This window comes from Canis lupus, chromosome 29 (genome assembly GCF_048164855.1).
Source record: "Canis lupus baileyi chromosome 29, mCanLup2.hap1, whole genome shotgun sequence".
In the NCBI taxonomy this organism is placed as follows: domain Eukaryota; kingdom Metazoa; phylum Chordata; class Mammalia; order Carnivora; family Canidae; genus Canis; species Canis lupus.
In genome coordinates this window covers 79,458-100,847 of record NC_132866.1, presented here as the reverse complement: position 1 = coordinate 100,847, position 21,390 = coordinate 79,458, and the positions used below count along the sequence as shown (strand labels likewise).

General features: G+C 50.4%; 2 protein-coding genes across 2 annotated transcripts in view; both read left to right on the top strand.

Moving 5' to 3' along the window:
• The first annotated feature begins 377 nt into the window (after positions 1-377).
• On the top strand, positions 378-10,440 carry CYP2E1 (cytochrome P450 family 2 subfamily E member 1). The gene is made up of 9 exons (XM_072804762.1): positions 378-597; positions 1,509-1,668; positions 4,125-4,274; positions 4,552-4,712; positions 5,038-5,214; positions 6,700-6,841; positions 8,838-9,025; positions 9,440-9,581; positions 10,020-10,440. Exons 1-9 carry the CDS (start codon positions 421-423, stop codon positions 10,205-10,207), a joined length of 1,485 nt encoding a protein of 494 aa, XP_072660863.1. The 5' UTR covers positions 378-420; the 3' UTR covers positions 10,208-10,440.
• Positions 10,441-11,854: 1,414 nt separating this feature from the next.
• The window catches only part of LOC140620645 (cytochrome P450 2C23-like), a 34,106-nt gene continuing 24,570 nt past the window's right edge, over positions 11,855-21,390 (top strand). The window contains exon 1 of the mRNA XM_072804760.1: positions 11,855-11,894. The gene's annotated coding sequence lies outside the window, so the exon portion shown is untranslated. The remainder of the gene's footprint in view (positions 11,895-21,390) is intronic.

Here is a 21,390-nt window from a genome sequence, read left to right as displayed (position 1 = left end):
GGAGATACTCATCAGCGCGTAATCGATGCTGCCGTATATAGATTCTGCCCCCAAACCACACCTGTAAACATAGCCTGAATCCTCCTGCCCAACCAATGTCTGTGTTCTGTGTTCTGACCTGTTGGTGATAGTCCCCTAGATGCTGTGTTTGCTGACTGGCATAGGTGCCAGCATCCAGTGTTGACAGACCCGGGCATCATAAAGTGTGCGATGGGATGGGGCTTCTCAGATGCAACCACTATAGGAACCAGCCTTTGAAATGAATGCCAACAGTGGCTAATAATAAACCAGTGTCTTGGGCCAGAGGAAAAGGAAGGCGGCATTGGTTGACTGGTCACCCTCCTTCCTGAAGGTGCATTATAAAAAGCTTTGCCTTTCTTTGGAGCATCCTCACAAGTCAGCAGTGACTCCAAAGACACCATGGCCGCCTTGGGCATCACAGTGGCCCTGCTGGTGTGGATGGCCACCTTAATGCTTATCTCTATCTGGAAGCAGATCTACAGCCGCTGGAAACTGCCCCCTGGCCCTTTTCCACTGCCCATCATTGGGAATATTCTGCAGGTGGATATCAAGAATGTTCCCAAATCTCTCGCCAAGGTAGGAGACATACTGTTGATTAGGGGAGGAGAATTCAGGGACTAGACATGGTTTGGGTGCATTTAATTCACTGTCAGACAAGTTGTTATTCAATATCGGCCTGTTATGAATGAACTGACTTAACAGTAGCATCCAAGAGTGATCTTAATGATATTTAGTAGTTGATACAGTGTGGGCATGGAGCCCCTGGCGGGGGGCGGGGGCATTGGCCATGGCTGACCTGGAAGCCTCTGCTTGAGCCACAGGTTAACTGCTCTGTCACTGGATGGCTTGGCGAGGCCACTGCAACGCAAGGAGGGCCATGCGTTCACAGCAGGCGCACACTGTAGATGCCAAAGGGCGGGATGAAAAGTGGTGTCAACCGACCTGTGTAGTCCCTCTGTCTACAATTGTTGTGAATAGCGAATGAACTACCAAATCTAAAAACTGAATGAATCACTAAATCTGTTACATGAGCAAAGAATGCCATCGGGCGCCCAGCAGGCATGGGAAGTGTTTGAGGTACAGGAGGTGCTGACAGTGCTTCACGCACCCTGGAGGATGGGCTCATGGAGGTCAGGACGGTGCTGGCTCAGTGTCCTCCTATAGCACCCTGGGGTCTGGGACTTTGCCTGCGGACGGCAGCAGGTGGGAGTGATGGGGCAGATATGGGCAGAGGGTTCTCAAGGGAGGGACAGGAGTCAGCCCACCAAGCTGTGTCCAGGAGCCCAGGTATGCTGGAGCCTCACTCCCTGCAGAAGGAAGTCTCTATGGGAAGGGTCTTCCCAAGTCGAGCTGGACAAAGATTATCTCTCCCCAGTTGCTTCTGAGTTCTCTCGGCCAACAACCGCTTTGGGGATCAGTGTAAAGCCTGGCCCACATCCTCCCTAAGTTCCCAGTGGTCTCACTTGTCTGCTTGCTGGTCTCTGCAGCTGGCAGAGCAGTACGGGCCAGTGTTCACCTTGTACCTGGGCTCCCAGCGCACAGTGGTCCTGCATGGCTACAAGGCGGTGAAGGAAGTTCTGCTTGACCACAAGAATGACCTTTCTGGCAGAGGAGAAGTCTTCGCATTCCAGTCGCACAAGGACAGAGGTGAGCCAGCTTTTCAGAGGACTCCTAGGATGGGGTCGGAGCCCAGGCCTGAAATACCAGGGGGTGGTAACCACTTAGTGCAACAAGACAGAAGGGTAGAGACACCCTCAACAATCCAGGTGCTCAGTACCCACTTTCCTGAAAGTTGCTATGGGTGTACCCGCACCCCCACTCTGACCAGCAGCACAGATGTGCGTGTAGAGAAATGCCACAGGGGCAGGTGAGCTGTGCTTTCTCCTGAAGACCTTCCAGCCTCCCGGGGCCTCCGTCTGGGGAGCTCTCCCCACCTCCAACCTCTCCTGCTCCTGGGTGTGGGTGCTCCGTGCTCTGAGGCCCCTCACCTAACATGCTGGGCCATCTGCTTGTCTGTGGGGCTTAGGTCAGCTGCACTTCTCATTCTACAACCAGGAGACCTCTATACTGGGATGGGTGGGGTGTTCAGACCAGGAAGGGGTGCCGGGCACAGCAGCCCCGCTCACAAGGGACTTCTACATGCTCTGGTCTGGCCAGTCTCGTCTCTCTCCTGCAGCCCATGCCTCCAGAGCCCTGGGTTCCCATATGGAGAGTATGCACTGTTACCTTATATTAGTGTTCACGTGGGTCTCTGAGCGTCGCCCAGACTCCCGACTCCAGCACCCACCTCCTGCATCTCCTGGGACATCCTGGAGCCCGTGGGGCACCTGCTCATAGCTCCTCCGGCTCAAAGCCCTGGGAGCTCACTGCTCACACTGCCTGCCCTCCGCCCTCATGTGCCTATTCTCCTCTACTGACTTACTATTGTTTTAGTGAGATTCCAAATCACGTTAGAAATAAAGCAGGGAAAAAAAAAAAGAAATAAAGCAGGGTCCCCCCTGCTCTAAAAAAAACCAGAAGCCTCTAGTTTTTTCTGAATTAACTTGGGTAAAAAAAATCTCTGGAAAATCTGTATCCAATGATGCAGAATTTTCAAATTGATGGGATTACAGCTGGGTCCACTGTTCTTACGGTGCTGTCCCCGTATTCCCGTCTACAGTCACAAGGTCATACCCCGTCATTATCAATGACATTGGATTTTCTTTCTTGGGCATTGTAAGTTTTTTTTACTTGTTTGGGGTTGCCAAGAGCAAAGTTAACTACCTCAGTCTTTGTCATTAACACAAGAGCAGGGGTTATGGGGTCAAGGAGCTCCAGCTGCTTCCAGGGAGCCCTTAACTGCCACGTCTGGTCCAAGCCACAGGCCCCTGAGGGCAGCTGGGCAGGGCCCACATTCACATTACATGCGTTGGACTCAAGGGGGCTTTATCCCCTCCTGCCTCTGGCTCCCAACTCCTATTTTCACACGTCCCACGTGGCCCAGATCCTGTCCGTGGGACACCTCCGGTTCCCCAGGCATAATGATGCCAGTGGCAATTAGCTCAACATCAAGCACAAGGGACTTGTGGGTGGATGGGGTGGATGGGGCGGATGGGGCGGATGGGGCTGATGGGGCACGGGTGCATGGTAAGTTCAATAAATTTCATTTCAGTGAATGTTTATGAGGCTCTGACCCAGAAGCGTTACTATCTCCATTTCAGCCTATTCTGGGTCCCAAAGTCTTGGCCCCTCTGGGATCGCCCTCTCTGAATCTCATTGTCTGCCTCTCTGTCTCCCTGTCTCTGTCTCTGTCTCTCAGTCTCTGTCTCCCTGTCTCTGTCTCCCGTCTCCCTGTCTCAATCTCTGTCTTAATGTCTATCTCTGTCTCAGATTCTGTGTCTCAGTCTCTCAGTCTCCGTGTCTCTGTCTCCCTGTCTCTCAGTCTCTGTCTCCCTGTCTCAGTCTCTCTGTCTCTCTGTCTTCTCACATTCTGTGGCATCTGCCACCTTCCCTTTGCTACACAACTCTTCCCTTTACCAACTTAAAGTTGTCGGCCTCCCTGTCGGCCCCGCAGTGGCCATGCCACAGCCATGCCAGGAGGTCCGGTGGGCACTCCCTTCTCTCGCGTCCCTGCCAGCCTCTCGGGTCCTCCGGCTGCGGCTCCCAGCCCACAGCTCCGGCCTCTGGCCTCTCGGGGGTCTGCACTCTGGTCCCCCTGCTTGTCTGGATCTGCGAGTCTGCGCAGCCCCGGGAGGTGGGACGTCAGTGGCCCCCACGGACACGAGGGGGTACGGTCACATGTGCCCTGGGTTCCCCCTTTGACAGCCAGGCCATGACCCGGCGTCCACCCGGCAGGCTCCGCGGGGCCCGTAGGAACCGGGGCTTGGCCTGCGCAGCCCTGCTCCCGGGACCCCGAGGCGTCCCCGTGGTGCAGCCTGGCCGTGGCCCGTCTGAGCAGGCCCGGGGCCGCGGTGCGCTCCCGCCCCATCAGGGCCGGGACCCGTCTACTCTCCGTCTCCTCGGCCTGCTTGGCTCCAGGGTGGGACCGACACCGAGTGTGTCCCGGCGGCCGCCCCGGGTCCCTGCCGCCCGCGGTAAGCCAGCCCCGCTGTCCCGTCCCCCAGGGATCACGTTCAACAATGGGCCCGGCTGGAAGGACACGCGGCGACTCTCCCTGAGCACCCTCCGGGACTACGGCATGGGGAAGCGCGGCAACGAGGAGCGGATCCAGAGGGAGATCCCCTTCCTGCTGGAGGCGCTCAGGGGCACCCGGGGTGCGTGTGGCCCAGGTCCCAGCTCTGCCAGGGGCAGCCCTGGAGTGCAAGGCCCCAGAGCCGTCATAGGTGGTGGCTCCCCGAGGGTGGCTCGACTCCACAGAGCCCGTCTGCAGCTCGGGGTCCTCTCCACAGCCCTCGTGTTCGCCCGGAGGAGCCGGGGAGTTGGGCACCCCCCGGGAGGCCCCACAAGCCTTTTAGGGTTGCGGCCGCGGGGAGGGCCCCAGGTGCGGGGCGGCCGGGCGGTGCGGGCCGCCCTGACCGCCCCGTCTTCCAGGCCAGCCCTTCGACCCCACCTTTCTCCTGGGCTTCGCCCCCTTCAACGTCATCGCTGACATCCTCTTCCACAAGCACTTTGACTACTCGGATCAGACTGGGCTGCGGATACAGAAGCTGTTCAACGAGAACTTCCACCTGCTCAGCACCGGCTGGCTCCAGGTGAGGCCCGAGGGCAGCAGGCCCGGCGGAGCCCGAGGTCAGCCAGGGCTGGCGCAAGGCCCGAGCCGGCTGCTGCTCCTGCAGACACCGGGGCCGCGGTGCCCCCTCGCCGGCCCCAGGAGGCCGCTTTGCCCTCTAAGCGGGGCCCTGCCAACGCGAGACCCCACACACGCGACCGCTGGTTTCCGAAAGATACCGTGAGCCAAAATGTTCCGTCGTGAAACCATATGACGCATCAGTTCACGCGGAGAAACAGTGGGCCCAGGACACCAACCCTGTTGCATCTGGAAACAAGTAGGGAAATTCCCCGTCTCTCTCTTTCTAGCTTTATAACATTTTCCCAAGCTATCTGCACTACCTGCCCGGAAGCCATAGAAAAGTCTTAAGAAATGTGGCTGAACTAAAGGATTACAGCTTAGAAAGGGTGAAGGAGCACCAGGAGTCGCTGGACCCCACCTGCTCCCGGGACTTCACTGACTGCTTGCTCCAGGAGCTGCAGAAGGTACGTGCATGCACTGCTCCCCGCAGCCGGGGAAACGTGGTGCCCTGCTGGCGGGGCGCGGGGTGCTTGTGTGCTCCGGGTCCCGGGGTGGCCCTGCTAACGCCCAGACGGTCCACATGGCCCGTGCCCACGCCCGGGACCTGCTCCACGCCGGCCTCACAGGTCCACAGCTGCTCCCAGAAGTGGGGACACACGGCTGGTCTCATTTGGGGAGAAGCCCTGCACACTCCTTGCCAGCATGTAGACCCCAAATTGTATGGGACTTGAGGGGTTTCCAGGCCTGTCCAGCATCATCTACCTGACAGCCCCCAGACCCCCACCCAGATGGTGAGGCTTCCCCTCTCTCTTTTGACATCTCTCGTGCCTCTAGAACAGGATGTGAATTCTCCACCTGGTTTCCCTGGATAACTCTGGGGGCTGAGAAGCTCTTCCGTTGGTGGGACTCCTCACTGCCCCTCCCGGGTGTCTGGCTTCCTGGTGACTCCCTGCCTGCTGGGACCCAGTGGTGCTGACTGGGGCATGGAGCTCACCTTGGGCTGCTGGAGGTCACGGTTCAGGGCCAGGGAGAGCCTCGCCCCCCAGGACTAACACCACCCCTAATCTTACAACTACCCCTAGCACTATGCCGACCCTTCCCCTACAATGTGCTACCCCTACCCCACCCTTAACTCTACTCCTAACCTACCTCTACCCATAACCATAACCTAACCCTGCCCTAACCTTACCCCAAACCCTGTGACTAACACTAACCCTGACCATACCCATAACCCAAGCCCTACCCCAACACCTACCCCACCCCTAAATCTACCCATACTCTAACCATTCCCCTAATCCTACCCCCACCCTAAACGTACCACTACACCAGGCCCTACTGCTAGCTCTACCCCACCCCTAAATATACCCCTACCCCTATCCTGCCCCTACCCCTAATCCTAGCCATATCCCTAACCCCACACATACCCTATGCCTACTCCTACCTATACCCTAACCCTAAGCCTACAATACCTACACCCCTACCCCTACACCTACTTCTTTTTTTTTTTTAAAGATTTTATTTATTTATTCATGAGAGACACAGAGAGAGAGACAGAGACAGAGACCCAGGCAGAGGGAGAAGCAGGCTTCCTGCAGGGAGCCCGACGCGGGACTCGATCCCAGGTCTCCAGGATCGCACCTGGGCTGAAGGTGGTGCTACACCGCTGAGCCACCCGGGCTGCCCCTACACCTACTTCTGTAGAAGGAGCACGGTTGCACAGCCTGGGGCAGCGCACAGTCCTGCCCGTGGCCAGCTCTCTGGGAGCCTTGCTTCCCCTAACAGTACTGCGGACATGGTCATGTCCCATGGGGTAGCCTCATGCACACCTGCCCCCTCCTCCCTGTGGAGCTGGCAGGGCTTCCAGTTCCTTTCTGCTGAGGGAGACGGTTCCCTCTCGTACACCTGAAGTCTCCTCTTACAGAGTCCCTGTCTGACTCTACTGCCTGCAGGAGAGATACGGTACGGAGCCTTGGTATACCTTGGACAACATTGCCGTGACCGTGGCTGACCTGTTCTTTGCGGGCACGGAGACCACCAGCACCACCCTGAGATACGGGCTCCTGATTCTCATGAAATACCCAGAGGTCGAAGGTAGGCCAGCTAACAAACAAGGGTCCCGGGGCCATGGCTGTCACACCCTGGCCGCTAGGCTGGAGCATCTGGGCTTTAACTTTCTGTCTGCAAAGTGGAAAGTGGCACGGGGACCACCGCAACCGCATGGATTCAGCGGACATGTTCTTGTGTAGGACGGGCACCGGCACTCTGGGACACCAGCCCCCCCCACGCCCCACTGACACACCTGATTGCAGAAAAGAAGAGCCAACAGCAGTGTGGAGACACGCACGGCGTCTGTGTTCTGCTCCATAATATAACCTATTTATGACAGTGACAGTAAGGGCTATCTCTTTTTTAAAAAGATTTTATTTATTTATTCCTGAGAGACACAAAGAGAGAAGCAGAGACACAGGCAGGCAGAGAAGCAGGCTCTATGCAGGGACCCTGGGGTCACGCCCTGGGCCACAGGCAGATGCTCAACCTTTGAGCCACCCAGCAGTCCCAATAATGTCTATCTCATCCCCAAACAAGACTTGGCCTCCTAGGCAGAACAGAGAGATGAGGCAGCATGGGGCTGAGGCCCTCGTGGCATAGTTTACCCTACTGGAAGAATAGGAACCAAGAGGGAACCCCGGGGACGAGTGCTCCAGGACTGCCCGCCAGCCTGGACGCCCTTCGTTCTTCCCCCGGGGCTCCTCCTCCCAGTGCCCTGGAGGAGGAGAAGGCCCTGGTGCCGCACGTGCAGGGGGTCACGGCCCGGAAGCACCTCCCGATGGCATGGGCCAAGGACAAGCAGTGTGAGGGCGTCGCTACTCGCAGGGGGATGAGCACCAACCTCCCAGGAAGGAGGAAAGAAAGGGAGCTGCTCCCGGGAATGAAGGCTCCTCCTGGCTGGTGTCCAGGCCCAGCCTCCCCGCTCCCCTGGGCTTGGCTCTGGGGGGCCCCATCACCCTGAGGTTCGCTTCCTGCCGCTGCTGCTGCTAATCTGGCTTCTGCTCTGTGCCAGGCTGGGGCTACACCCTTGAATATCCCGTGATCTTAAGGGCAGGTGTTCTAGGGCAGGAGGTAATTTCCCTGAGGGATGTGGAGTGTGACCTGCTCAGGAACAGGATCTGCTGCTTCTGACCCCAAAGCCACTGCTTTGTCTGTCTCACAGAATTGGGGGGAAGGAGCCAGAAGTCCCTGGAGATCTCTCACAGATCTGAGAGAACTTCTGACCAGTCTGTCGGGGGAATTGTACGCTGGACAAGTGTCTTACATGATTAATTAAGAGTAATTTCCAATATAGAGAAAAAGGTAGAAGATACATATGACTGACAGCCACACCACAGCCAAACTTAGCAAGCGTGAACGTTTGCAGTGCCTGCTCGGAGCTCGGGGCAGCAGGTTGCAGAGCCCGCCGACGCCCCTGTCGGGCCCCTGCCGCCCACCCCCAGACTTCTGCTGAGTGTCGTCTCGGTGCTCAACGTCACACGTTTCACATTTATTAAGTATCAGCACACCATGCACACGGGATGTGCTTACAGTTGTACACCTGGGAACCATGTGGCACATCATTTGCACGTCCCTCAACCTGCTATGAAGGCCCAGTGACTTGTCAAAGGCTGCTGGTGACCCCACCCAAAGAGAGGGATGTCCAGACCCCGCTCCCTCATTCCTCATGCAGAAGGCCACGTGCATCTGTTTCCGTCCTGCCGTCACCTCCACCTTCCCGGGCCTGCAGTGAAGCAGCCTGGGTATAACTCATACAGAGATTTCCCTCCAACTGAAATTCCTAAGACCCTTTCGTTCTTCTCTATTCCTGGCGTAATGACGAGAGTTGGATCAGCTAGAGGCTAACACGTGCTAGAGACTTGAGGCGTCTCGCGGCGACTGGCTCTCATTGGCATTTGTGGAGCAATGACCCCAGAATCCAATGTATCCAGGACCCCCCGCAGCACCGCTGGGAATGCTCTATAAGCTTGTGCTGGGTAGATGGGCGGGGGTGCTGAGCCACCCTGGAGTCCGTCCTCTGCATCTATTCTCTTGACAGAGAAACTTCATGAAGAAATCGACAGGGTGATCGGCCCAAGCCGAGTCCCTGCCATCAAGGACAGGCTGGAGATGCCCTACATGGATGCCGTGGTGCACGAGATTCAGCGATTCATCGACCTGCTGCCCTCCAACCTGCCCCATGTAGCAAACCAGGACACGATGTTCAGAGGATATGTCATCCCCAAGGTCAGCTGTGAGCTAGCGTGGACGCCCCACCCACCCACCCACTAGCCCACCAAAGGGCAGGATCCTTTGGTAGATGTGGCTGACTAGTGGGTCTAGTGGGTCCCAGGCCAGTGCTCCTGGCCCATGGAGCGGTACCTCCCTGGCACCTGGTGACCAAGATATGGGAAAAATCTGGAAGGGGGCCCCCGGGACAGCGCCTGGGGGTTATCATACTTCCCAACCCCAGAAACCAACAACAGTACCATCTAGCCTGTGAGCTTCTCTGATGAGATGAGAGCTCTCGTCACCGTTTTGACCTGACCCCTGACTGCCTTTCATGTAGCCCGTCAGCTAACTGCTTCCACCACCGGGTCCCAGGGGGAAGCCCGTGTTCTGTTACCTTGACTGGCTGACACGGGCCTCTGCTCCTCCTAGGGCACAGTGGTAATTCCCACACTGGACTCCGTCTTGTTTGACAAACAAGAATTCCCTGATCCAGAGAAGTTCAAGCCAGAGCACTTTCTGAATGAAAACGGAAAATTCAAATATAGTGACTACTTCAAGGCATTCTCCGCAGGTAAGAGGAGAGCAGGTGTAGGGAGCCGTCCCCAGGTCCTGCTCTCTGCCACGGTCAAGCACCTGCCCCGGGGACCCAAATTCTTCTCTGTTCACAGAGGTTAAATGACATCTTCCCACCAGCAGTCCTGGGGATGAGATGAATTATTCTTTCTGCGCAGCAGATACTTCTCCTCGTTCTAGTGCTAAAATGATCTAATAGGGCTTAGTGAAAATCTCTCAAAACCGTATTACCTGCTGGTCCTGGTGACGGAAGCCGTGGGCAGGCTCACGGGCGTTCTTATACTGAAGTGTGTTATGTGCTTCCCTTCAAGGGGCAGAGAGGGGTCAGTTCTGCTGTGGTTGGGCCCCCTCTGCTGCCACCACCACCCCCCCCCCCGTGACAGGGCTCTGTGTCTTGACCGCCTCAGAGCCTCAGCAGCACTGTTGTCGCTTCCAGGAAAGCGGGTGTGTGTTGGAGAAGGCCTGGCTCGCATGGAGCTCTTCCTGTTCTTGTCCGCCATTTTGCAGCACTTTAACCTGAAGTCTCTCGTCGACCCCAAGGATATTGACCTCAGTCCCTGCACAATCGGGTTTGCCAAGATCCCCCCCCATTACAAACTCTGTGTCGTTCCCCGCTCGGGCTGAAGACCCCCGGGCCCCAGGCTCTTTGGTGCAAACCTGGAGTCTTCCTGCTTCCGCATATCCCTTTAATGCCTCCAGGAAGACCCTCCCTGCACAGTCTGGTGGAGGCACTCAGGGTTTCACAGGGAATAAATTGGTCCTGAGATGCTGCTTTTCAGAGTCACACTCATCAGATGAAATTTGACAGCAACGTCCAAAAAAGATTGTGCAAAACTAATTAAACAAATTGAAACAAACTATGACCTAGTTGAGTCTGTGTTGGAGTCCCCGGAAACAAGGGCGACCACAGTAATGGAAACATGTCTCTTCCAGGAAGGTAGAACTGCCTGGTGCTTAGGGTTCACAAAAACGAATACAGATGCTATTTTGTTGGATTAGTTTGGAAAAGAGGAAAATAATATACCTTGAAGGCTTGTTAGCCACGTCGAAAACATATCCCGTGCCATCTGTGCCTCGGAAATGAGGTTGTTCCTTTGGGCTCACTTCTCAGTATCATTATGTGCTATATTTTAAGATTAAAATAGGTCTGAAAAGTCCACGTAGACATCCATTATTATCTCTTAATAAGATGCGACTTTTTACCTGGAACAAAAACTCTAGGCACATGGGGACCCCATGTGGGGTTAGGCAGAAATGAGGAAATGATTGGTCGCCTCCGTGAACTACACAAAGTTGTGGAACAGAAGAGGCATTTGGAACAAGAACTCGTTCCCCACCCCGCTGGCTCCCACCAAGGCCTCCTGTGTGCTCAGCCTGCGTGCTTGGACTGCCCATCGGTGAGATGGGCCTGATGGAGGCCCTGCTGCTGAAAAGAGTGTGAGGGCTGCACAGGTTAGGTATGCAGGGCCTCCGGAACACGTGTGGCACGCTCAGAGTCCTGCCTAAGTGTTCCTTAGTGAAGGGAGTAACGTTTCAAGGCCAGTCATGTAGCATCTTCCCATCTCTCTCTCTTACACACGTCTGGTGACAATGGCCCACCCAGATAGCACCAGATAATCTCCCGCTCTTAGGGTTCCTAACTAGTCACACATTCAAAGTCCCTTCCCCATGTAAGGTAGAGTCATCACGGGCTCCGGGGTGAGAGGATGTGCGTGCCGTCGTACCCGCAAGGCGGCACTAGCAAGAATCGACACTGACACCCCGGCTACCGCATTCTGAAAGCTGCCTGTCCTGCTCTTGCCCATGCCTACCCAGTGGTAATCCTGCTTCCAGCAGAAGAGTGTGAGAAAATGCCTTCTCATTTGCTTTGGGGATTTAAATTTGAGAGAATGTCCTAGGAAAATTCCAAAGTACTCAAATGTAATGAAGAACAGTTGGGAGGGACGCCTGGGTGGCTCCGTGGTTGAGGGTCTGCTTTGGCTCAGAGCATGACCCCGGGGTCCTGGGATCGGGTCCCACATCAGGCTCCCTGGGTGGAGCCTGCTTCTCCCTCTGCCTGTGTCTCTGCCTCTCTCTGTGTCTCTCATGAATAAATAAATAAAATCTTAAAAAAAAAAAAGGAACAGTTGGGAGGGAGGGTAGGGGCCACTTGAGTGTAAATGTTTAACTGATCCCAGGCAGCAGCCTTCGATTATCAACAGGCTTGAGTTGGCTTCTTGGTCAGCACATTCCAAAACTGCGTCCACGGGGTGGCTTCCTGGCCCAGCTCTTGAAGTCCTGCCGTGTGATCACGGGCAAGCATGGATACGAGGTAACACTACCTCAAGAGGTAGCCTGAGCTTAGAAAATCTTTGATCAATCTGAACCCCCTTTGGCAAAACAGGAAGAGAAAGGGCAGGGTGGACAGGCTCGGGAGGTGTCTCGGTCTCTTCTGTTGCTGTAGCGAAGTATCATTGGCTGGGAGTAACTGGCCACTGAAGGTGTGGGGGCTGGAAACCAGGATGCCAGCAGCGTGGGGTTCCGGTGAGGGCAGAGGGCTGCCCGGTTGCGGGTGGCTGACTTCTTACTGTGTCCTCACGTGGTAGAAAGAGAGCTAGCTGGTCTCTGGCCTCTTCTCCTAAGGACACTGGTCCCATTCGTGGCCTGATCACCTCCCAAAGGCCCCACCTCCTGGGATTAGGGCTTCAACATAGGAATCCTGGGGACACAGACATTCAGTCTAGAGCATTCCATTTCTCGCTTCCCAAGATTCGTGTCCTACCACCTGCAGGATACACTTAATCCATCCCAACAACCTCAAAGTCCTACTGCTTGCAGTTAGCATTTAAGTCCACAATCCCGTCTGGATTTGATTTGCTAATATTTTGTTGAGAATTTTTGCATCTATGTTAATAAGAGTAATTGGTCTGTAGTTTTCTCATAATGTGTTTGTCTGATTTGGGTATTTGAGTAATGAATATAATGTGTGAGGAAGCATTCCCTCTGCTTCTTCCTCTGAAAGAGATTATAGATAATCCATTCCTTAGAAGTTTGGTAGATTTCACCAGGGAGCCCATCTGGGCCTGGTGCTTTTGGATTTAGAACGTTATTAATTATTGATTTAATTTCTTTAATAGCGATAAGTCTATTCCTATCATTTATTTCCTCTTGTTTTAATTGGGCAGGTAGGGATTTCAAGGAATTTGTCCATGATTATGGTCATCTAGGTTACCATGTTTGTGACATAGACTTGTTCAGTATTCCTTGATTAACCTTTTAACTTCTATGGCATCTGTAGTGATCACCCCTCTTTCATTTTTGATATTATTTGCATCCTCTTACTTCTTTTCTTAGTTAGCCTGGCTGAAGGCTTATTGATTTTATTGGTCTTTTCAAGGAACTGATTTTGGTTTTGTTGATTTTCTCTGTTAATTTCCTCTTTTGAATTTTATTGCTTTCTGCTCTGATTCATATTATTTCTTTTCTTGGCTTACTTTGGATATAATAATTTTTTTAAGATTATTTATTTATTTATTCATGAGAGACACAGAGAGAGAGAGAGGCAGAGACACAGGCAGAGGGAGAAGCAGGCTCCATGCAGGGAGCCCGATGTGGGACCCGATCACACCCAGGGCTGAAGGTGGCGCTAAACTGCTGCATCACCCAGGCTGCCCTAGATATAATTTGGTCTTAGTTTTCTACTTTCTTAAGGTGGGAACTTAGATCACTCATTGTAGGTCTTCCTTCTTTTCTAATAGGTGCACTCAGTGCTGTCAATCACCCTCTATGTGGAGTTTTCACTACCTTTTGCAGATTTTGATGAATTGTGTCTTCAGTTTCATTTAGATTAAGATATTTCTAAATTTCTTTTGACTTCCTTTCAGACACCTGTATTATTTAGAAGTGTATTGTTTAATCTTCACGTATTTTGGGATTTTTCAGTTACTTTTCTGTTATTTATTTCTGCCTTAATTCTATTGTGATCTGAGAGCAGACATTGTATGAATTCTGTTCTTTGAAATATGTTAAGGTGTGGGGTGCTTGGGTGGGCTCAGTCAGTTGAGTGTCAGACTCTTGGTTTTGGCTCGGGTCATGGTCCTATGGGTTGTGAGATCCAGCTCACATCGGGCTCTGTACTCATCAGGAGTCTGCTTGAGATTCTCTCTCTCCTTCTCCCTCTGCCCCTCCCTCTGCTATCTCTCTCTCTCATAAATAAATAAATAAATAAATAAATAAATAAATAAATAAATTTTAAAAAATTAAAGTGGATTTCTTGTAGACAACATATAGTTGGGTCTTATTTTTTGATCATTGTGACAATCTGTCTTATTTGGTGTATTTTTACCACTGACATTCCAAGTGATACTTGATATACTTGGGTTAATATCTACCATATTTATTATGGTTTTCTATTCATTGCCCTTGTTCTTTGTTCCTATTTTTATATTCCACTCTTTTACTACCTTTTTTTTTGTTTTGATTGAGTATTTTTAAAAGATTGTATTTATTAATTTAACAGAGAGAGAGAGTGAGAGAGAGGGTGAGAGAGAGAGAGAGAGAGAGCGCACACACAAGCAGTGGGGAGTACAGAGGAAAAGGGAGAAGCAGACTCCCCACTGAGCAAGGAGCTCGATGTGGAACTCAGTCCCAGGACCCTGAGATTGTGAACTGAGCTGAAGGCAGATGCTTAACTGATTGAGCCACCTAGGCACACTGTTAATTGAGTATTTTATATGATTTCATTCTCTCTCCTTTCTTAGCTTATTACTTATACTTCTTTTTTCCAAGTTTTAAATTCCAGCTAGTTAACATACAGTGCAATGTTAATTTCAGGTATAGAATTTAGTGATTTATCACTCACATACAACACATACAACACCTGGTACTCATCATAACAGCACCTTTTTTAATGCCTATCACCTGTTTAACCCATTCCTCCCCACCTCATCTCTAGTAACCATCAGTTTGTTCTTTATAGTAAAGAATCTGTTTCTTGTATTGCCTCTCTTTTCTCCTCCTATTTTCATTTGTTTTTTTTTCTGAAATCCCACATATGAATGAAATCATATGATATTTGGTTTTCTCTGACTTATTTTTCTTAGCTCCATCCATGGTGTTGCAAATGGCAAGATTTCATTCTTTTTTATGGCTGAGTAATATTCCATTGTATGTATATACCATATTCTCTTTACCCACTCATTATTTGATGGATATTTGGGCTCTTTCCATAATTTGAATATTGCTTATTGTGCTGCTATAAAAAGTATATCCATTCATGATAAACCTTCAACAAAGTAGGGTTAATGGGGACATATATCAACATAATAAAGTCCATATATCAAAAACCGATAGCTAATAACCTCAATGGGGGAAAAGTGACAGCCAGGAACAAGATAGGAATGTCCACTCTTATTATTACTATGTAACATAGTACTGAAAGTTCCAGCCTCAGCAGTCAGACAGCAAAAAGAAATAAAAGGCAAAGAAATCTAAATTGGCCAAGAAGTTAAACTTTCACTATTAGAGATCACATGATACTATATATAGAAAACCCAAAAGATTTCACCAAAAATTTGCTAGAACTGACACAGGAATTCAGTAAAGTCACTGGATACAAAATTAATGTACAGAAATCTGTCACATTTCTCTATACCAGTAATGAAGAAAGAGGAAGAGAAATCAAGGAATCCCATTTGCAATTGCACCAAGTTATAAAATACCTAGGAATGAACCTAATCAAAGAGATAAAAGATCTGTACTATGAAAATTAAGATATGATTTACAATGGTTGTCCAGGATTTTGCATCTACAACTAATCCAAATCCTCTTTAAAGTAGTAGTATAGCACTTCACAGATAGCGTAAGTATAATATAAGAAAGTCCTAATTCCTTGTATTATCATTGTTCATTTCATTTACATGTAAGCATATATATGTAATATATATACATATATATTCTTCCTTACATTATATATAATTATATAGAGCCAAGTTTCTGATCTGTATTATTTTCATTTTAACATTTTCAGCAAGGTAGGTCTACTGGAAACAAATTCCCTCAATTTTTGTTTATATGAGAAAGTCTTTATTTCTCCTTCACTTTTGGAGGTTGATTTTGCAGGATATAGTATTCTAGGTTGGTGGGTTTTTCTCTCAAGTTAAGTATTTCATTCCACTCTCTTGTTCCTCTCATAGTTTCTGGGGAGAAAGTGGTTGTGATTCTTATCTCTGTTCTGCTATAGATAATAGTTTTTTTCCTCTGACTTTCTTGCAGGATTTTTTTCTTTATTTTTGATTTACTGCAGTTTGAATATGATATTCCTAGGTGTGCTGTTTTTGGCACTTATCCTGGTTGGTGTTTTCATATTTCTTATTGGTGTTTAACATTAGTTTGGGGAAATTCTCAGTTATTATTGTTTCAATGTTTCTTGTGGTCCTTTATCTCTTTTCTCTCCTTCTGGTCTTCCTGTTACATATAGGTTACATTTTCTGTAGTTGTCCTACATCCTTGGATATTCTGATACTTTTTTTTCATTCTTCATTCTCTTTGCTTTTTGATGATTCTATTGATATATTTTCTAGCTCATAGATTCTTTCTGCATCTGTGTCCAGTCACTCACGAGCGCATCAAAGGCATTCTTCATTTCTGTTACAGTGATAAATATATGTAGCATTTCTCTTTTGGTTCTTAGGATTTCCACCTCCCTGCTTACATCGCTCATGCATTCTTGTATACTGTCTACCCTATCCCTTAAGACCCTTAGCATATTAATTATAGTTGTTTTAAATTCCTGGATTGACAATTCCAATATCTCTCCATCTGGTTCTGATGCTATTTTGCATTCTCAGATTGTGATCTTGGTCTTTTGGTATGCCTTGTAATTTTTCTTGATTGCTGAATATGACACTCGGGTAAAGGGAACTGCAGTAAATAGGCCATTGTGTGGCAGTGAAGTATGGGGCAGGGGACATGTCCTACAGCCTATGATCAGGTCTCAGTCATTAGTAGGCCTATGCCTCAGGACTGTGACCCTAACAAGGGGTTCTAAGCTTCCCCTTCTCCCCCAGGTGGGACAGGGTGGTTAGATGCGGTTGGAGGTGGGCTGTTTCCCTTCCCAGGTCAATTGAACTCTAGTTAAGTAAGTGCCCCTGAGGGCAGGCCCTGTTAAGAAAAGGTGTGCTCTGATGTGTTTCAAATTGTACATTTATTTGCCATTCATTTCCCCTCCACCTTCCCCCCCTCCTTTACTCTGATATTTACTGTGGGAATCTGGTCAAGGTCCTGGAAACAAATCTCACAATATTGTAGGGACCCCTGTGAGTGGGTCCTTCTGGAGTTCACTCTGTGTTCTCTGCACAGTTCAAGTTTCCTGCCCCACATGGTCCCATGGCAGCTTCAGCTCGTGGGTCCTCCTCCTGTAAGTTGTGGCTCTGTGTTAACCCATCTGTCTCTTGGTGTTGGGGGCAGCAGCTTTCCCCATGTCCTACCCTCTCTCAGGAATGCAAGAAGAATGGTGCAGAAGACTTCTGATTCGAGTTCCACATATAAGGAACTAAGATGCCCCCACTCCATCCCAACAGCAAAAGAAAGCTGAGCAGAGTGAAAAGCAACCTTACGGGACCCCTGGGTGACTCAGTGGTTGAGCATCAGCTTTCAGCTCAGGGCATGATCCCAGAGTCTGGAGATCAAGTTCCACATCAGGCTCTTTGTGTGGAGCCTGCTTCTCCCTCTGCTTGTCTGTCTGTCTGTCTGTCTGTCATGAATAAATAAATAAAATCTTTAAAAAAAGAAAAAGCAACCTTAAAGGTTTGTCAGTTGTTGGTCTTTCAAAGAAGCAACTCTTGGCTTTAAAGATCTTTCATATCGTTTTTCTATTCTCTCTGTAATTTATCTCTAATCCTTATTATTCCCTTCCTCTGTTAGTATTGAATCTAGTGTGTTCTTATTTTTCTAGTTTCTTACAGTATAAATATAGGTTGTTGATTTGAAATCTTTTTTTATTGGAAGTATTTACAGCTATATATTTCCTGGCAGCAGGGCTGCTAGGCTTTCTGGTGAGCTCAGGCATCTAGGATCACACAGGCTTGCATGAGGCAGGGCATCAACGTGGCTTGGAAGCTGCTGTCAATCAGCAAAGATACATATTTAATAACTAGAGAGTTCCATTATAAGAAGAATACAACTTGCTCTTAGGACAGATTTAATTAAAACCAAATATATTGTTAAGTTGGAGAGGAGTTTTTTGAGGTTCTGTAGGGGTGAAATAAAAGGAGGCAGATGGCCTGTGTCCCCACTGGCCCAGAGCAAAGCTAACCCACTCAAGGTACAGCAACTCCACTAGGAAAGGAGTCCAATTGTCTCAAAGAAACTAGGGGAATGTGACTGGATAGGCCCAATTCAGAAATCACAAATGTTCCCACAGGGAGTGAGGCCATCGACCGGGGGTATTTCCTGCCTCACAGATGACCATAGCATGCTCCATCAGAGGAGCAGGGAGGAATCAGAGTGAGAAAGACCCTGTGTTCATGTATATGGACACACGCATGTGCATGTGTGTTTGTGTGTGTATAATGAGTACATACATGTGTGGGACATGAAAGTTGTATGTGTGTATATGATGAATGAAGTATGTGTTTGTGTATAAGCATGTGTGTGAGACATGAAACAGGCTCATGTACAGGTCATGATGAGAAGCAGGAGTGTGTGCAAGTGTGAGTGTGGGGTGAGAGTGATGGGCCAGATGGTGCATAAAGTTCCTGACAAGAACCCAGGGTACTTGCGAGCCTTCAGCCCTTGCCTGCACGGCCTTGGAGACCTGAGCTGGGATATGGTGGAAGTTGACTGGTGAGCCCGGAGGGCGCTGATGGTAATTGGTCACAGGAGACCCAACCCCCATGTCAGGCCACTGTGGCCCAAGGACACATGGGCTCACCTGCCCCTGAGCCCTGATGCAATCTCCAGCTTACCTGCAAACCTACTGAATGTGAATTTTCTGCCAAGACTTTCCCAAAGGAAGGACCGAGTGGACCGTCATACCTAGTAGTGATTTCTCTTGGCGAGGGTGGTCCAAAGTGAGAGCTGCTGTCCACACTGTTCTCTTGTAGGTGGGAACACCAGGCATTCTCAGGGACTGCTCACACTCTTCCCTGATTGGGGTCAGTTACAGCCCCGGTGTGAGTTCTCAGGAGTTGAGACATCCCAGTTCAGGACTCCCACGTGACGAAGCTCTCACCCTTGAAGCAAAACTGCCCAGTGCTCAAGCCCTGTGGGAGCCAACACAAGGGTCTTGCTAATTTGGCAACGGGGCCTTCAGTGTTTGGGCAGCAGCAGTGGGAACGCCTGGCTCAGGAGGAAGCCCCTCGGGATCTTTGGGGTAGAGAACTGGGTACCTCCACAGTGCTGCGTGGTGCTGGAAGACAAGAAGGCCAGGAGCGGGTTGGGCGAGCACCTGTTCCCGTGGCCGAGGCTGAGGGTGGCCGAGTGCCTGTGGCTCAGCTCCGGCTGCACCAGAAGGCTGCAGGTGGGGCGCTTCCCTGCTGGGGAAGTTGGGGCCTGGTCTTGGACCAGCTCCCTGGCACAGAGCAGAGGCAGGTGCACGAAGGCGCTCCCCACCTCCCCTGGGGGTGTGTCAGGGTCCCGCGGCCCAGGGAAAGCTGACAGAGGTCACCTGCCGGCCTGGGAGCAGGTGCTCATCCAGCAGCGCACCTGCATCCCGGGAGGGCTCGGACCACGGCGGTGCAGGAAGAAGAGGGGCATTGACGCGGGGGGGGTGCTGAGGGGGCTAGAGGGGCTGGGGGGCGGGGCCTGGGAGCCTCTTGCTCACACTTGCTGGAGTTGCCTCACCTGTTTCCCACACACAAGACGAGTTCACCCCCCAATTTCACAACCCCTCTCAAAGTCCATAACTGTTGTTTCTGCCAAACACAAATATTTGTTATAAAGTCCACTTTTATTTACAGAGAGCGCATTGGTCAGGGCAGAGGAAACCACCGCCACTGCCCCTGCGAGGGCCGCTGGGACCAAGCGCCCTGGTTCCAGACCCAGAAACACAGAACTCTCTTTAAGTTTCCTTGTGATGTCCATAAAATCATGCCAGTCATTCTTTTCTTAAGTGGGAGAAAGACTAAAAGCAGTGATTTTGTGTTGTGGGATGAAGAATAAACTTATTCCGGGGCACCTAGGGGGCCAGTTGCTGAGCACCCACTCTTGGTTTTGGCTCAGGTCCTGATCGCAGGATCTTCAGGTCCAGGCACATGAGGCCCCCCACCAGGGCTGAGTCTGCTGGAGACTCTCTCTCCCTTTCCCTCTGCCCCCCCCCCAAATAAATAAATCTTTTTAAAAAGCTTGTTCCAAAAAAGATGTATTTGAGTTATTCTACAGAGCAAGGAATGTGATGACATCACATGAATGAACGTGGGGTGAAGAACTGAGGGCCAGAACCCCCGTGACCTCCACCCACTGGGCTGGACGCTTGGCCTGTGGCCAGAGTCCCCAAGGAGCCCCACCAGAGGTCAGCGACGCCAGGTTGGGAGTGTGTCTTGTGGAAATAATCCTCCTCCAAGGAACATGATACACACCCTTTGACCCCACTGTTCCTGTTTTGGGAACCACAGAAACAACAGAATATTAAAATTACATGAAAGAACCCTCAAGACAGCCTCCTTAATTGTGGGCAAAAAGCAAACAGGAAAACTGGAAAGGACGCAAATATACCTTCTCAGGGGAATGGTTTATTGTGTGTGGTGTATGTTGATGCAAAAATGAAGAAACCTAAAAAGAGGAGGAGTTTTACGGGAGCCCAAGTGAGGCCAGCTGCCTGGGGCACAGGATCTCCACGAGAAGAGGGTCTCAGGGAGGATATTGGTGCAGGGTTGTGCGTGTCGTTCCCGTACAACAGTTAGAAGTCATCAGACAAAGGATGCTTTAGAGAGTCGCAGACCTCACCTTGGGCTTCAGGTGTGAGCCAAACCACACAAGATGCAGGGCGCGTGGCTTTAATTTTATGGGAACAAAGAGCTTTCTCCCTTTTGTTTATCTTTGTGTTTGGAATGCCCCCTTTCAGTTATACTTTGAACAACACAGATGTACACAGTGTGCCGGCCAGAAATAGAGCCATGGTTTGAGACATTGCTGAGTCGCTTTGACCTTGGTTAATGTTCTAGTATAACTTCCTGAGGCCCATAAACATTAGAAGTTGAAAATTTCCTTTATCTTATCATGTATCCCACCATGGAATATTGTGCAGCATTAAAAGGAATGATCAGAAGCTACATCTATCGATCTCAAAGAGGATGCCCAAGGAATAGCTGCTGAGAGAATAAAAACCAAGTAGGCCAGGGGCACCTGGGTGACACAGTCAGTTAAGTGTTTGCTTTCGGCTCGGGTCATGATCTCAGGGTCCTGGGACTGAGCCTCAAGTCGGGCTCCTTGCTCAGTGGGAGCCTTCTTCTCCCTCTTCCTCTAAGTGAGCTTGTGCTTTCTCTGAAATAAATAAATAAATAAATAAATAAATAAATAAATAAATATTGATTAGACTTTTATTTTAAAAGATTGTATTTATTTATTCATGAGACACACACAGAGAGAGAGAGGCACAGACACAGGCAGCGGGAGAAGCAGGCTCCATGCAGGGAGCCCGATGTGGGACTCGATCCTGGGTCTCCAGGATCACACCCTGGGCCAAAGACAGGTGCTAAACCGCTGAGCCACCTAGGGATCCCCCCAAAAAATCTTTAAAACAAAAAACAAGTAGAAGAGCAGATGGCAGGACTCTTTTTTGTTCTGACAGAGAGAGAGAGAGAGAGAGAGAGAGAACAAATGGGGGGAGC

Coding starts and splice junctions, on each gene's coding strand:
- CYP2E1 (XM_072804762.1), top strand. CDS start 421: ATGGCCGCCTTGGGCATCACAGTGGCCCTGCTGGTGTGGATGGCCACC. Junction 4,275..4,551: donor GGCGCTCAGGGGCACCCGGG/GTGCGTGTGGCC, acceptor CCCGTCTTCCAG/GCCAGCCCTTCGACCCCACC. Junction 6,842..8,837: donor GAAATACCCAGAGGTCGAAG/GTAGGCCAGCTA, acceptor TTCTCTTGACAG/AGAAACTTCATGAAGAAATC.